A 14,838-nucleotide genomic window follows, 5' to 3' on the forward strand; every position below is an offset into this window, starting at 1 on the left:
GGTGTTCCACATAGCGCGCCAAAGATGACCCTAGTTCAAGAAAGAATTCCTGTTTCTGCATACAAAAGTCTAATGCCCATTAGGACTCATTGCAGTGTTAGTGTTTGGTAAAGTTCTTGGAGGGACCACTAAACTGTCAAGGAGAGCCACTTGTTGGCGTGCATAGCTTGTTGATAAAGCACGAAAAGAATACAAAGCTGCTCCCCAAGAGGTGCAAGCTTTTGTATTTCACTTCTGGAAGGTTGCTATGCTCAGGGTGCAGTGAGCTACTAGTAACTAAAGTACTAGTAGCTTTTTGGAATTTCTGGGATCTTTAGAGCAGTGGATAGTGTTTGTAAGTGGGGGCACCCTTCATTTCTAACTGCCCATGCTATAACCTATAATTTCAGAAAGGAAAGACAGGAAGAAAGAATGGAAATATAGTGTGTTTCAATTTGCACAATTCTAAATTAAAATTTTTAAATTTAAGGACTGACATTGGCGGTTGTGGAACAAGTACAAGTTCATCATCTTTACTGCACACTAATGAAATTGAGAATGATGCACAACTAACTAGCCCCACTCACAGCATTACTAACAAACTTTTTTAAACCTTGTCAGCAACAGCGGGAGGTGAATAACCTCCATGAGTACTTAAAAAAATTAAAATTAAATTTGAACACCCTGGCAGTCTCTCAGAGTCTTAGTACAGTTTAGCTGCACCATAAATTTTCGCTGTTTGAATATGCAAAACCTGAAGGTGTTATTTGGGATTCACTCACTAACGTGTTGTGAAGTGCTCCCAATGACCTTTGCACTTGGATTCACAAAAGGCCGCAGTAAGCAGGGTCCTTTCAGAAGTCCTTTGCTGTGTAGAACAGCTAAAACTTTTTTTCCGATGGAGGCAAAAGGCTAGAGGTCTGTGTCCTGTGCGATGTCAGTGCATGTTAAAGAACCCCATATGGTCGAAGTTTCTGGAGCCCTTCACTACGGCGTCTCTCATAGCCTGAGTCGCTTTGGGACATTAAGCCCCCTAAACCAAACCAACCATAACTTCTGTGATTATGTGAAATGAGTGTTATTAAAAAAAAAACTTGTGAAATGGGCTTTGTTTATTTGTAAAGGGGTGTGGATATCCTCATTTGTGTTCTTAGGTCATTCTTTTCTCAACTTCAACCTTGAGGTAAGGAAATAACATACACTTGGACAGTGTTCTAATCTTTGCTTTAAGCAAGGTTGTTCATATACTGGTCGTCAACCAGTTGCCGTTTGTTAGGTCTGCTTAACACTTGTAGCACAATTACACAGCGATATCGATGGAATCATGGTCTTTTTCTTCAGCTTGCCCAACTGGCCGGGCCTGGAGGCAAGGTGGAGATTGAGCAGAACCTACTCAACAACAAGATCAAGACCATCACCGCTTACTATGGCGACTTGATCGCGCAGTGAGCTCGCGATTTCGCTCCTTAATGTGCTCTGCACGCAGCAGCCATCCATGTAGCCAACAAAGCGCGTTCACTAAAGGCTGCAGCCATGAAAATTGTGGCACATTGTGCAAGAAGGTGAATCAACGCGCTGGTCTTAATCGTTGTTTTCATCGGCTGACCGAGTGTCATGTGCCTCAGCGGCACTAAACTTTGTTCCTATTGTTTTAGTTTAAGCTTGGCATGATGTGGAGCGAGTTGCATTGTGTATCCTGTGAACCGATTGTCACAGGACTCAACAGTGGCAAATTGCACTGCATAAACTAAGTATTATTTGGGCATTGCTAAGTTACGCTTGATCTGCGGATGAAAACAGCAATTTTTAGTCCATTCTGTACGTCCAGGTAAGATGGAAGTCTGGCAGTCAGCCAATTTAACTAACAGCAGCAGCAGTTTTACTATTATCATGTTCCTCGAGATTGAGGTATGTCAGCCAGCTGACAAAAGCTACATACATTTGTAAGTGCGAGTGTTGAACATGTAGTAACTTCAGAAAGTTTATTGCTAGCTAGTGTTCTTGGCGGTTATTGTAAATCAGCCAGCAGATGAAGGCTGTGGAGTGTTATTCTGGGTCTTTGTAAGATTTGGTTATACGTGATGACCTGCTGTTCACATCATAGTGCATGTCTTGAGGTTTAATTTTGAATAGTGGGAAAGCTTCTTCAGGGAGTCTGGAATCTAACAGCTTTATTTCGGGACACTCGGTCATAGCTGAATTTATTCCAATACATTTTACCAGGCATTTACCTCAGTAGATTAATGCTGTTAGTCAAAAAAGGCCTTTTGTTCGAGGACAAGCGCTTCATCGAAACTTGCGATACTTTGTGGATGCTCTCCTGTCCCCTCGTCATGCGTAAATGAATGTCAGCTTTTTCCATGAGTTGTTGTGAGCTGTTCAGTTAGAAACGCTGTTACATGCATTTGCGTTGCTGGTCAAGTTACCTATTAATGTAGCCACCGTTAAAAACCTCAGATCTTAATTTTTGCCATTTCATGAATGAATGGTCATCCATTGTGCACATATACTTGTATCCTTGTTAGTTCTTGTCAATCCTTTCTTTTACTTCGTTGCAAGGGAATGTTTTTGGATGTAGCAGTGTTTCATGACAGGTCTGTACACACAGTGTTGATGTCAATAAATATTCATTTTATTGTTCATTGCATAAAAATACAAGGAGTTTGTGCATGTATATACCTCGTATAAACAATTTCCTGTACATTTTTGTGTCATACGTGGTGCCACAGGCAAGTGTGGGAGATCGAAGGGCTATGCCATCTCTCACGCATACCTAAGGCACTAGAAAAAAAAGAAAAACATTGCCAGCTGCATTGCATAAAAAAAATTACAGCTTGTGCATCCTGCTAGGGCATGGAAATTTCCATATAGGACAGCAAAACCAAGACTATTATATACAACTCTGTTGAGTTGTTGGCTATAGCATAATTTATGGAAAAGATTAAAATTTGTATAACCGCTCCTGAAATCACTGAATACTTAGTGCCTAGGCATTGCTTGAAGCAACCAGCAAAAATATGAAAAAATATGCAAGGTGTTTAATCTAACCTAGGAACAAAAAGGAAGGAAAAATATTTTTGCCCCGCTATGGCAGAAGGCAGGAACTTTGCTAACTTATAACCCTGTCACACGGCATTCCTCGAAGGCCTTTCCAGCAAAGGTACCTCTTTTCAGCTAGAGGAGCGAAAGCTCAAAGGTGAAACAGTCATTTAGGCTTAGCACTGCTGCTGATCTTAGAGGCGGCTGAAATGAGTGTTTTAAAATCAAAATGGGATGTTCTGTTCATTCGTTGAGCTCAGACAATGTTTTATTGTAATTTCTTCCTTAAAAGAATTGCAAGAGCTACTCTCATCAGCAGCAGTGGGTTTTGTGTATTGCCTTGGCCACCAGGGGCACTCAGAGCTGCTGCAACACTTTTACTGTCTTGAAATCTGTGCATAAAATATAAACACCCCGACAAAAAGCAAAGCCAGTCACACCTTTTGTATTTTTTTGAAAGATGTTTCCAAACATTGTTGGCTGCATCATTTTTTTTTTTCATTGCTTTTACTTTTTGATGTTGGACGACACTGTGATCGCAGGTCCTCAAAGGCCACGCATTTGGGCTTCAAAGGTCTCGGACGGGCGCCTTCGCCTCCAAGGCCGTTAGCGCATAGGTGCACTCCTTACGCCTTTGGATATAAGGACCTGATTCTCAAAGGCCTTTGCGGTGCCCGTGTGACAGGGGTATCAGTGTCGGCATTTATTGTACTTGTAGAGCGTACCTAGATTCCGTACAGTCTGCGAGACAAAAGGCAGAAATTGTATTAGTGTTAAAACCCGTCAGATATAAACCCTAGGCAAGGGCCTTGATTCTAGATTTTCATTTGAATAGGCCCTGTTGTATTTACCAGTTTTCTGCAGCACTAATTGGCTTTTTTTTCAATAAATGTTTAAAGTACCACATTTTAATTTTACCATATGGGCAACTTGCTTCATTCCTTCCAGGCCTTTTAGCTTATATAAAAGGCCTTGGCTGACTTTACTGTTGAGAGCTTTCTGTGGTAAGACATTTTGCTCTTTCAGAACTTGTAGCATCATTCAGCCCAGGGCTCAAATCGGTGTTCTGACTCCTGATACAGTGGGCTCTTGTCACTTCAAACCCAGCTAATTCAAACTAGTTTATTTAAACTTGTGCTTTGGTCCCATCAATATCATGTGTATTATTAAAAAGGCTCTCTTTATTTCAATCTCCGTGTAGTTAAAAAAATTTTCAGTGCCCTTTAAGTTTGAATTATCAAAAGTCAACTGTACATAACCATTTAGGCACACAACACCGATTCCAAAACACTGATAATTCATCAACAGTAAATGCCTGTGTCAGTGACAGATGTGGCTGAATGAGGCTTGAAGAGACATGCAGCGGTCATTCTGTCATAGCTGAACCTTCTGCCGAGGCTTATAATGCAAGAACAGCTCTAAATCTGTGTCGGGAAATGCATTTCTGGCTTGTGGTGACTTCCGTCTTTACAACAGATGACTCTCGATCCTACTCGCATGCTGTCATTGACAGCGATACTTTCTACATCTGAGATTGGGGTGGGAGGATGGGTCATATCGAAAAGATAACCAGTGACAAAGCATGAAAGTGTGTAGAGCAACCTTATTTCTGGCATTAGGCAGTGCCTATTGAAGCCGTTGCAAAAGGTCTGCAAACCTGCACAAACACAGTGCTCACGTGCAGTTGTTTTGCGTGGACACCTCCCTAACATTGAGCAAGAACGCAACAATGCCAGTAGGCGTACACTTGTGTCGTCTCGTGTGGACTGGTGGGCTAGGTGATGGCCTTGGAAACATCCACAGCTTCGCTTGCTGGCGAACGGTATATAGTAGCAACAAAATTTGATTTCCAACAACTACTGGGGTTAAAAAGCAAGGTGCTCGGCATGGACGGCCGACAACCTGCCGCACGAAAGTGAAATTTTAACTGCTACGTTGCTGCTCCTGTTCGTCGATCACCACGTGCTCGCACCGTTCTAGGTCGAACACGAGCTTGGCGCGTCGCCAGCGCTGCTCTTCATTGAGGTACCACATGTCCTGGTCGAACTCCGGGAAGAAGAAGCCAATCTCGCGCCTGGCCGACTCCTCGGAATCTGCGGACAGTGCAGTGATAAGATACGCCATGTTGGGTCTGAAGAGTGCGAGGTGGTGGGCAAACACTGCGGCACTTGTTACAATGGGCACAACACAGCTCCACCAGTCACGGATCGATGAGCTGGGTCGGTCGGAATCTGTGTCACTCGGGGCAAAGGTTGCGAATAGCTGAAGTAGGGCATCATGTCCAAAAGCTCCATGGTCGGCAAGATTGGATTTCTAGGACTTCCCCTCCTACTGCAGTTTTTTAGTGCGATGTGTGCAGTTTACTGTACCTTGTACAGCGGCAACCACATTCACATCAACGTGAAAGGGATCATCATCATCATCATCAGCTTGACTACGCCCACTGCAGGGCAAAGGCCTCTCCCATGTCTGTCCAATTAGCCCTGTCCTTCGCTAGCTTCTTAATCTCATCCGCCCACCTAACTTTCTGCCGCCCACTTCGTTACCCTTAAGGACCAGCGGTTATCATGCCTTCGCATTACATGCCCTGCCCAAGCCCACTTCTTCCTCTTGATTTCAACTAGGATGTCACTCACCCACGTTTATTCCCTCACCCACTCCGCCCGCTTCCGATCTCTTAACGTTGCACCTATAATTTTTCTTTCCATAGCCGTGAAAGGAAATAGTAGTTAGTTAAAAATGAAAAGCCGAAGGCCCAAAGCTGACCTGATCTGTTGATCAAAATCGAAAAGGCAAGCTGAGGATCAGTTTTTAACTAGATAAATAATTGGTACGTCCTGACAAGTAATGACTGAATTTAGAGTGTGGGCACAGCCATCAGGCAAAGGCTGAGTGGATGTCACTCCTGACAATTGGGTTTTGCTAGGCATATGTGGCGTGTTGTAGTTTGCTGTACATATAGTAATTTATATACCTGATCCACTAGGTTAGTAACACAGCAATCTATACTTTGCCTTCTACCCATTATGGGGTGTCCGACACTCGTATAGTAGTGACGAAAACTGGATTGTCACTTTCATAACTGCAGTGCCTATGCCCGCTTAGGGCATCTTCTTGAACAGTCATTTCAAGCTTGGATGGAGTGCCTTAATGGTGAGGCCACGTGTCTTTAGCAAAAGCATGAAAGCACATAGTATGCTTCTGATTATGTTTCAGTGCTCGTAAAAAAGAAATCAGACAGCCTGCAGTTTGTCATATAATGACACAGCTTTAAAAACTCGAAGGAGAGAGAGAGAGATGTTAAATTCTGCCACGCAGTGCAGTTTGGATTCACAAAGTTATGAAATGTTTGTGCGACACTTACCAGAACCATGACCAGCATTCCGTGTGTCTGTCAGACCAAACCGCGCACGGATTGAATTGGGAGCTTCGTGAACTGCCCTGAAAATTTAAATGCATGGTAAATGTATGCGGATCTTCTGAGGATAGCCAGAAAAATTTGCGACATTCATTGTGAACAATCCGTTTATATATAATGTTTTGCATCTCTTCGTGCTTTTGCAATACAGCATAAATTCACGATGACCCACATAAAGTTGACTGCATTTGTCAAATGAAAAACTAGTATTTGTCTGTGCAGTTTATTTCTAAGCATTTAAATCATTCGCAGTCCTTAGTGTGCAACCATCAGTTAGTAAAGCAACAACTTCTTTGCCTTCTTGCATAGAAAGGATCACTGAATGGGCTCCCGAGATATCAAATATATAAGGGAAGCTCTGCTGCTTACTTGAACACTTGGGTTGGGCCCAGAAGAGAGCGCCACTCCCGAATCCCGTTTTCCTTTGCCAAGATGTGGACCGACAGTGGCCCACTAATAGCGCAATGGAACGAGAAAGCATGAAACGAGTTTATGACCAATGATTTGAGGGCACAGAGATTCTACCGAGAGTTCGCTAGTCACTCACCTTGACATGAAGCTTGCCAGCCTCTCAAAGAAAAATTTTCCTGAAAAAAAAAAAAAATGTGGGCCTTACACTAAAGCTGCATGGCAGAAATGCATTACCAGGGGTCTAATGCATTACCAAAGGCCTCAAAGAGAAGCATAAAAATAACAGTGCTACTATTTTCCAGCTCAAACTGCTATGCAAACGTAGTGGCATTTCATAATGGTAATCACAGATGCCTTTCTTGCTCTAATACACTGCTTCAAGCCCTCATATAGGTTTTCTAATTGAGCCAAGCAACTGGAATAAAGCATTTCTGGACAGCTATAATGTTCGGCTGTTTTCTGTTTTATATGGATTATAAAACTATGCATAGATCATTATCAGAGATGCAACACATTAACTGCGACAGTCCAATGTCCTCTTCGTCTCACGACTGCGTACTGTAACAATATATTCAGATTTTGCCTCATCGCTTGCTGCACTATTCAGAACACATAACTGCCAGAGTGAAAAAACTAGATAGTGGTAAAGTACAGGATGGTACAGGCCACAGAAACGTTGGGCCACAGTGACATACACGATCACGATCAATTCCACTACAACCTTTGTGCGCCGTGTTATATATGTATAAATGCAGCTGCCAATGCAGTTAAAACTTTAGCTTGATAAGAGTTTGTAGCTCAGAGAAAAATTAGAATAAATCATCTGGACCATCAAGACAATTGATTTATATCACTACACGGTTGGAAGCTTTGCCGATGTAATCATGTAAAGCTGTCGGCTTACATAGCTGCCTAACTTCTTTTCACTTGTACCTATTGGTTACCTTTGCTATAAAGTCAGCAGAGGTTAATAGGGTGAAAAAATTGCAAAACCAGGGTTCCATGCATGCACTGTCGAGAGCTTGCAGGTGACTCAACACTGCCACAGTACGCGTCGACTCGTCGACGCATCGAAATCAAAACTATCACCCGATCCCTCCGCCAACTTGGTCGGCATCGACCTCCATCCGAGACGTGATGCGCGACACGGTTTCGAAGACGAAGTCCTCGTCGCGGTACACTTTTATCACGCGCTCGACCCCTCGCGAAAGTCTCAAGTCCGCGCCTCTTATCCCGCTGTTCCGTTAGTTGTAGAACCGGACACATCCCAGTGTTGACACTGGGCTCAAGACGAAAGTGTGCCTTTTCGCCACTTTTTATCTCCGCGACCGGATTAGAAGCGCGCGTTGCGTGTGTGTGTAAACAGGAGCTCGGAGAACACGTGCGGTCTGGTTTATTCTCGGAGGAAATCTCTCCGCGAGTGTCGATAAAGGACTCGCGCAATCTGCGTTCCTTTACGCGTCATGCTGGAACCTGTTCAACAGCCGCCAGCTGTAGCTTTATACAGCTCGCGCGGACCGCCTTACTGATAACGCGTTTTGCCGGCTTTTCGGGGAAACAAAAACGTGAAAAAAAGGCGGCCCCACGGAATTGCCGCGCAATAACCCGAATACCGTTGACTTTGCACTCGAAGAATCGCATTCTCACCGCGTTGGTTTTCGCCCGGCCCCGCGCACCGAATCTGACACTTCTTTCGCAAGCAAGCTAGCAGACGACGCTGGGAGGAATTTTGGCAGCACGGAGACAGCCTAGTCATCTCGCGAGCTTCTCCGGTAATTAACGCTGCAATTAGAGACTGAGGAAAACGAATAGTACTCTCGAGCGCGGTATATACCGTGAGTCGCCTAGCTGTAGACTGGCTCCTGCTGTTTTTCTCTTTTTAAACGAAAATGTTGTTAGTGCATTCAAAACCAGCTGCGGTCGGGACATCGCAAAATTAGGCCGCGTTTTTAAATTGGGATACACAAATAATTGCTCTTCAGTAACTACGGCTATGGCTCAAAATCGAGATCTCGCACAGAGAAGCACAAAAAAAGGCAGTTTTGCAAAGTTTGGGGCCAGAACACGATGAAAAATTAAGCGATCGCGAACTTACCGCGATGCTCGTCGTAGAACTTCTCCATCTGCTCTCTCGTGTAACAGCCCATCTTGCTCTTGACGAAGATAAAATCATTCTCTAAGATCACCTGCCGAACGGCCTGCGTAAAAGAAATGAACCACACAAGCAGCGTGAATAAACGCCTTCGTGCAAAAATCCGCAATGCTCTCTTCTCCACTGAGCAGCTGCCGCGCGACGGCGACAAGTCGATCAAGCGCGCCAATTGCTCGCGTCAAGGCCACTTCCTCGACAAACAGGAACGGTCAATTAAAGCTGCTGCGGTCCGCGGTTGTTTCCTTACCTCGAGTTTCATGGGGATTTTGCATACATCGGGCTTGAGAATCGCTAGCGTCAGCTGCAGCCTCCGGGTGATGCACATGGCTGTGTTGATGTGACAGTGGCGATCCCCTGACTGCGAAGAGCGCGCGCGGCGAAAGGGAACAGTGTGCACGTGCGCGGCGTGGCGTCGGGCACGTGTTAGCGCAACGACAGGCTACCTACCGACCTCCTCAGCTTTGGCGCACGACGTGCCAGCTGTCACGGCGACGGTTTTCCTCACCGGAACGACGTCAGACCTATCATAAGTTTCCCGTTCTTAATGGCTCTGCTAAGGCTCCGCCGCTCCCGTTAACCAAGTGAGCAGAGCAGACGACTTTTGTCGCCGTGCAGAGTAGCTAGGAGTGTACCGGTGACGCGTTAGTTGCGACCCCTAGCGTGGCTTTTAACTCTTTCGTCCTATGAACGGCTCTGGCGATTCTGGGAACCTTTGTGACGGCGAAAAAATGGCGTCGTTTGAATGCATTTTCACGAGTGACGGCGCCGGGCAGCTGTGGAACGCCTGTGTTTGGGATATTGTGTCGGGTTCTGTGCTGGCCCATTACAAGGGAGGAATCAGCAGATCGAAAACGCTATGTCTCTTGGGCTCGGACTACGTGATCAGCGCCCAGCAAGACAAGCCGCTGCTGCGTGTGTGGTCGCTCCAACGCCGCGACCAGCTTCAGAAGCAAATCGTGTGCCCCGGCGTGGTCTCGGCGTTAGCGACGTCTCCGGATGGCCTGCACTGCGTAGCCGGGATAGGGGAGAAGATTTACTTGTGGCAGGTGGGTTCCCAGTTGAATCTGCCATTCATGCTCTAGTGCGCGACATTGTGTGCCTACTGGCAATGTGAACCAATGTTTTACAAGATGGTAGCGCCTAGCATTTGTTTTGCTGCTGTGCAAGAGCGCCCACTATGTGTATAGCTGTGTTTTAATCGGGCTGTCGAGGTGCCTCGCACGTGGTCGAAAGCTGCACCGCCGTTATTTTCTATCCGCATGGTATTTGGCGGTGCATGTTAAGCAAGTGGCACTGTTTTGCCACCGTTCTGCTAAGCGGAGCTAACTTTCCTCGATACGCCGGCAGTTCTGGAACAAAGCGCCAGTTGCTTGGATAACCCCCAGCAGTTTTCTTTTTGCGTCTTGTGAACTGACCAACGACAGGACACCCGGTGTTGCTGACCACGTTTGCTGAGTCTCTTGAAACCTGTGCAACAGTGACGTTGGCCCTTACCGAGGGCTTGCATAATGCGTTTAGGTGATGGGCCCGTGACTTTGCCTGAAACGTGCTGAGGATATCTGCGGTTTCGTTCTGCTGTGGATTCCGGTGGCAATGTTTTAGTTATCGTAGTGTGTTCGTACACTTTTTCACTGGTCATGAAACGTCTGCCTAACGCACTGTAAGGGTTTTTACGAAGGAAATCAACGTCATTCACTTTAGCAGATACTAGGGCATTGCACGCGCAGATGCGTTGTAAATGTGTGGAACTTGTGTTTATTAGCGGTTTTTTTTTTCTGGAAAAATGGGTTGTGTAGCATAATTCCTTTTTACTAATTTCTTATCTTTTAATACACTAATTTCTTTATAACTCACTTGGCACAGCAACCTCTGCATGTGTAAATTTTTGCTTTAGGAGCAGCTGGTGAGACGGTATCTTGTGAGTCTCTAATGAACTGTCGCATTTCTCAAGTGACAATTTCTATCCATGCAGTTGGAATGCAGTTCTGACGGAGTGTGCTGACATGATCTTGTGGAATTGAACTAATGTACTGTGCCTAACTATGAACACATTGCCCCATGTTCTAACACGTTTAAATTGTAAAGCCATGCTTCGTTTCCTTCTGATGCCACTGGTACCTCCAAGATCAATGCAACCTAGTGATGGTTGTTTATGGCCCAGGTTTCATCGGGCGACCTCCTTGCCGTGCTCAGCTGCCACTTCAACACAGTCACCTGCCTGCGTTTCTCGGACGATGGCGGCCTCTTTGTGTCGGCATCGTCCGACGGCCAAGTCCTAGTCTGGGATCTGGCCGAGGCTGCCAGTTCTACCACACAAGGTCCCGCAGAGCCAGTGCATGTGTGGACACAGCACAGCTACAATGTGACCGACGTCCATCTTGGTGTGGGCCGCTCTCGCTGCTACACCTGTTCGGCTGACCAGACATGCCGCGTGTTCTCGCTCGACACTGGCGAGCTGCTGGCCACTGTGGTGCTTGATGCTGCACTGACGGCGATCGTTACAGACCCGGCCGAAGACCACATCTTTGCTGGTGCTAGCACTGGGAAGATATTTGAGGTGAGTGTTCATCACATCTGAATTGTGCATGGACATCAGTGAGACAGTCAGAAGAGGATGTACCTTAGTGCAGTTCGTAGGTAGGCACAAAAGAAAAAAAATTAGAGTGGGCGATTAAAAGGAATAAAAAATAATAGCGCCCGGCCCGCTCCGCATAGAGCACAACGGGCTAGGCACAAAAGACAGTAAGAACCCAGGGTAGAAACTTGGGCGAGTCGGTAACTGTGATTCATCGCATGTGAGGTAGCAAAGACGCACACAACACAGGCGCTAACTTCCGACTGACAGAAACCTAGGCGGCCAAGACGAACGGGAACCATGAGGCAAACAGGCGCATGCGCTCGGAAAAAATCCTCGTTCCCTGATTTTGATTATTTTTTCTGAGTGCATGCGCCTGTTTGCCTCACGGTTCACATTCGTCTTGGCCGCCTAGGTTTCTGTCAGTCGGAAGTTAGCGCCTGTGTTGTGTGCGTCTTTCTCAGTCCCTTGTCCCGTTTTATGCCTCCTCACATACCATGAATCACAGTAAGAAGCACTAGCACTACTCTCGTCTTTCAACATTTTTGTGTTTATATCGGTCTGTCGCATCTGCCTTGTTGTCCCACTGAGTCCCCAATTATTCATGCAGAACTAGCTATCTTGCAACTAGCCGGTTCTAAAATATCTCCCAGGAATGTTGAACACTTGAAGTACAGTTGACCCTTGATATAATTAACTCAAAATGGGCCAACAATTTTCTTGGTTTTTTTCGGGGTTTGAAATAAGGGGAGCTTTCCTTGTATACTTGATGGTGGCCAGACCAAAGCGTCAGCTTGAATTCAGCGAGTTGGAATGAAATTTCACTGTACTGCCCATGCACAGCACAGGTATCGGAGTGCTGCGGGACGAACATTGCCCGGCAAGCACTGGGTAGACTGTGCAACAGAAATATCGGCTGAAACTGAAGGCCCACTGCGCTGCACATTTGCTTGCGCGGTGAGCTGGAGGCGCAGCCGTAACACCAGGGTTGACTGAGGGCACTCACATTTCTCTTCTCCCCCCTTTTTTGTTCTGTCTTTTGCTCTGTTTCTTTTTGTTCAAAATGTTCAGTCATGAACTAGTTCAGCAACATACTTTGATGCAGTTTCTTTTTTTCCTTCAAGTTTTGCTTGTGATTGCTTGATCATAGTGTTGAAAACTTGCTATGTTTCATGTGCACAATAATGCTTTTACTCTGGACCACGTTACGATGTGAGTTTCAGTTCAGTTCAGTTCAGTTTTATTCCTTAAAGGCCCCCTTTTCAGGGGGTGTTACATAAGGGGTGGGAATACACTTGAAAATGTGAAAAAACAGCAGTGATTAACATTGAAGATGATCTGTTACACGCGCTTGAAAAACAGATGGCGAAGCGATGATGACCAGATCATAGGGAAGGCCGTTCCAGTCTGAAGCTGTTCGAGAAAAGAGCGATGCAGAAAAAGTAGTAGTGTGCGATGGTGGGCGTGCAACTTGCAGTGGATGACTGGTGCGGTGAGATATGCGTGCTGCGGCTATGATCTACAGTGCTTGATTCAAGGAAGAATAAAAAAACTTGTGAAAGAGAGCCAGGCTAGCGATGTGGCGACGAAATGAAAGTAGTGGCAATCCGGATTTCACTTTCCGGATTTCAACTTCCAAGGCTAGCTTTCGAACATAAAGCAGGGAGCGCATCTTTAAATGTTTGATAACAGAGCCCGTTCATTGGAAACTGTTGAAAAACTCGGAAGTCTGTTTCCCCACCTTAGATGTTTGATAAGAAGACTGCTCTATGCCTAAATATTATGGTCCCTGCTCGTGGAAGTTCTCTGTGCCTTAGCTGGGCAAAACCCTTTAAAAACAGTCTTCATAGTCCATGCTAGTGTTGCTCCACCCCACACTTTTATTCAGACTGTGTTTATCTGCAACTCCATGCTTTCAGGTGGCCTTGTACAAGTTGAACACGGGCGACAAACCATCAGATGCGATGTTTGTCGGCCACGATCTCAAGGTGACGTGCCTGTCAGTGTCACTGGATGGACAGCTGCTCGTGTCAGGCAGCGAGGACTGCACAGCGCGTGTCTGGGACGTCGCCTCCAAGCAGTGCATCCACACCTTGCACCACAAGGGAGCTGTCAACAATGTCCTGGTCGTGCCCACACCCCTGGTCCTCACCTCAATGCAGCCCATTCCCCCGACACTTCCGCTTGGCGTCTTCAAGCGTGCCACACAGGCTGCCAAAGATGACAGCGGAGTTCCTGTCCGCTTGGACTCTGGCCTTGTGAGCGAGTGCCAGGACAACATGCTCCAGGGGGCGCTGCCACCTGCGGACTGGGCTGACTTGCTGCTCACCATGCCTTCAGCCGCGGGCGCGGAAGAGGCGGACGATGAAGAAGAAGGGGCCAGCTTCCGTCAGGGGCAGGACCTGAGCAAGCAGGTGGCTTTGCTGAAGCAGGTGAACAAGCAGCTGTACAGTTATTCCTGGAACTTCATCCTCAGGCAGCACGGGGCAGGGAGCGACATGTCATCCATGTGAATGGGGGGGAATAAAAAGCTGCTGCATTTTCAGTCATTATATGTGGTCTTGGCTTCCCCTCATTATAAACAATTGTCAGATGCTAAGGGTTTGCTTTGCTATGACTGCCTTATTTTGTATTGAGCAGACAAGGAAAGGGGAGTGAGGGGCTCGTTATAAATACGAGAGAAGCCAACAGCCACAGAAACCAAGGGGGCACAGGGGACCTTTAAGGCATACGTTTTGACTATGTGCAGATTGTCATTGATTGTGGTGTGTGTTCTTCCTGGGTGCATAGTAAGCTGCTGTCACATTAGTGTCTGCACCTCCAGTTTGTCTGGCCTTCAAATGGCAAAGGAAACAGGCTAGTTCTGTTTTGTCCCACATTAAAGGTGCAGTGAAGAGGAATCTGAACTCGTCTTTTTGAAGTGGGAACTCAATCTACACGTTCCGAGCATTCTTAGAAGCTTTGATTTATTGCCCCGTATGGCCGATTTCCCTAATTAAATCGAACTAACGTACAGCTCCCGCCTTTTTTTTTTAATTCTCCCCGTACAGTGGGCGGAGTCGACCAACGCGTGGAGTGCCCTTCACCCAGACCCGTGGCGGCTTGCCGCTCTGCCATCGGCGGAGTAATACGTAGTAATCCGTAGAAGCAAATAGTCCGCGCGTATTTTTATTTCTGTGGGGTTATTTTGCGGCTATATTATCTGCGAATGAAACTATTTATTCACGGAAACCTAAAAAATAAAATAAAGTGAAAGCAAAACCT

At 46.2% G+C, this 14,838-nt stretch overlaps 3 protein-coding genes across 4 annotated transcripts in view; 2 read left to right on the top strand and 1 right to left on the bottom strand.

The window, feature by feature from the left end:
* Tgs1 (Trimethylguanosine synthase 1) overlaps positions 1 to 2,675 on the top strand; it is a 35,846-nt gene extending 33,171 nt beyond the window's left edge. The window contains exon 12 of one of the 2 annotated variants that reach the window (XM_089552555.1): positions 1,321 to 2,675. In XM_089552555.1, the coding sequence (XP_089408681.1) occupies positions 1,321 to 1,428 (108 nt within the window). In that variant the 3' untranslated portion in view covers positions 1,429 to 2,675. The remainder of the gene's footprint in view (positions 1 to 1,320) is intronic. The other variant, XM_089552556.1, reaches the window with a different exon arrangement.
* On the bottom strand, positions 2,590 to 9,465 carry nmdyn-D6 (nucleoside diphosphate kinase 6). Its single transcript, XM_089552558.1, has 7 exons — positions 9,447 to 9,465; positions 9,247 to 9,357; positions 8,943 to 9,045; positions 6,984 to 7,023; positions 6,806 to 6,889; positions 6,383 to 6,459; positions 2,590 to 5,111 (listed from the first exon to the last, which is right to left on the bottom strand). Exons 2-7 carry the CDS (start codon positions 9,322 to 9,324, stop codon positions 4,942 to 4,944), a joined length of 552 nt encoding a protein of 183 aa, XP_089408684.1. The 5' UTR covers positions 9,325 to 9,357; positions 9,447 to 9,465; the 3' UTR covers positions 2,590 to 4,941.
* Positions 9,466 to 9,699: 234 nt separating this feature from the next.
* On the top strand, positions 9,700 to 14,128 carry LOC149336064 (WD repeat-containing protein 18). Its single transcript, XM_089552557.1, has 3 exons — positions 9,700 to 10,045; positions 11,161 to 11,556; positions 13,494 to 14,128. The coding sequence occupies exons 1-3, from the start codon at positions 9,728 to 9,730 to the stop codon at positions 14,085 to 14,087; spliced, it is 1,308 nt and encodes a 435-aa protein (XP_089408683.1). The 5' UTR covers positions 9,700 to 9,727; the 3' UTR covers positions 14,088 to 14,128.
* The last annotated feature ends 710 nt before the right edge of the window (positions 14,129 to 14,838 follow it).

This window comes from Amblyomma mixtum, chromosome 7, assembly GCF_055824585.1.
Source record: "Amblyomma mixtum isolate Tamu chromosome 7, ASM5582458v1, whole genome shotgun sequence".
Lineage (NCBI taxonomy): Eukaryota > Metazoa > Arthropoda > Arachnida > Ixodida > Ixodidae > Amblyomma > Amblyomma mixtum.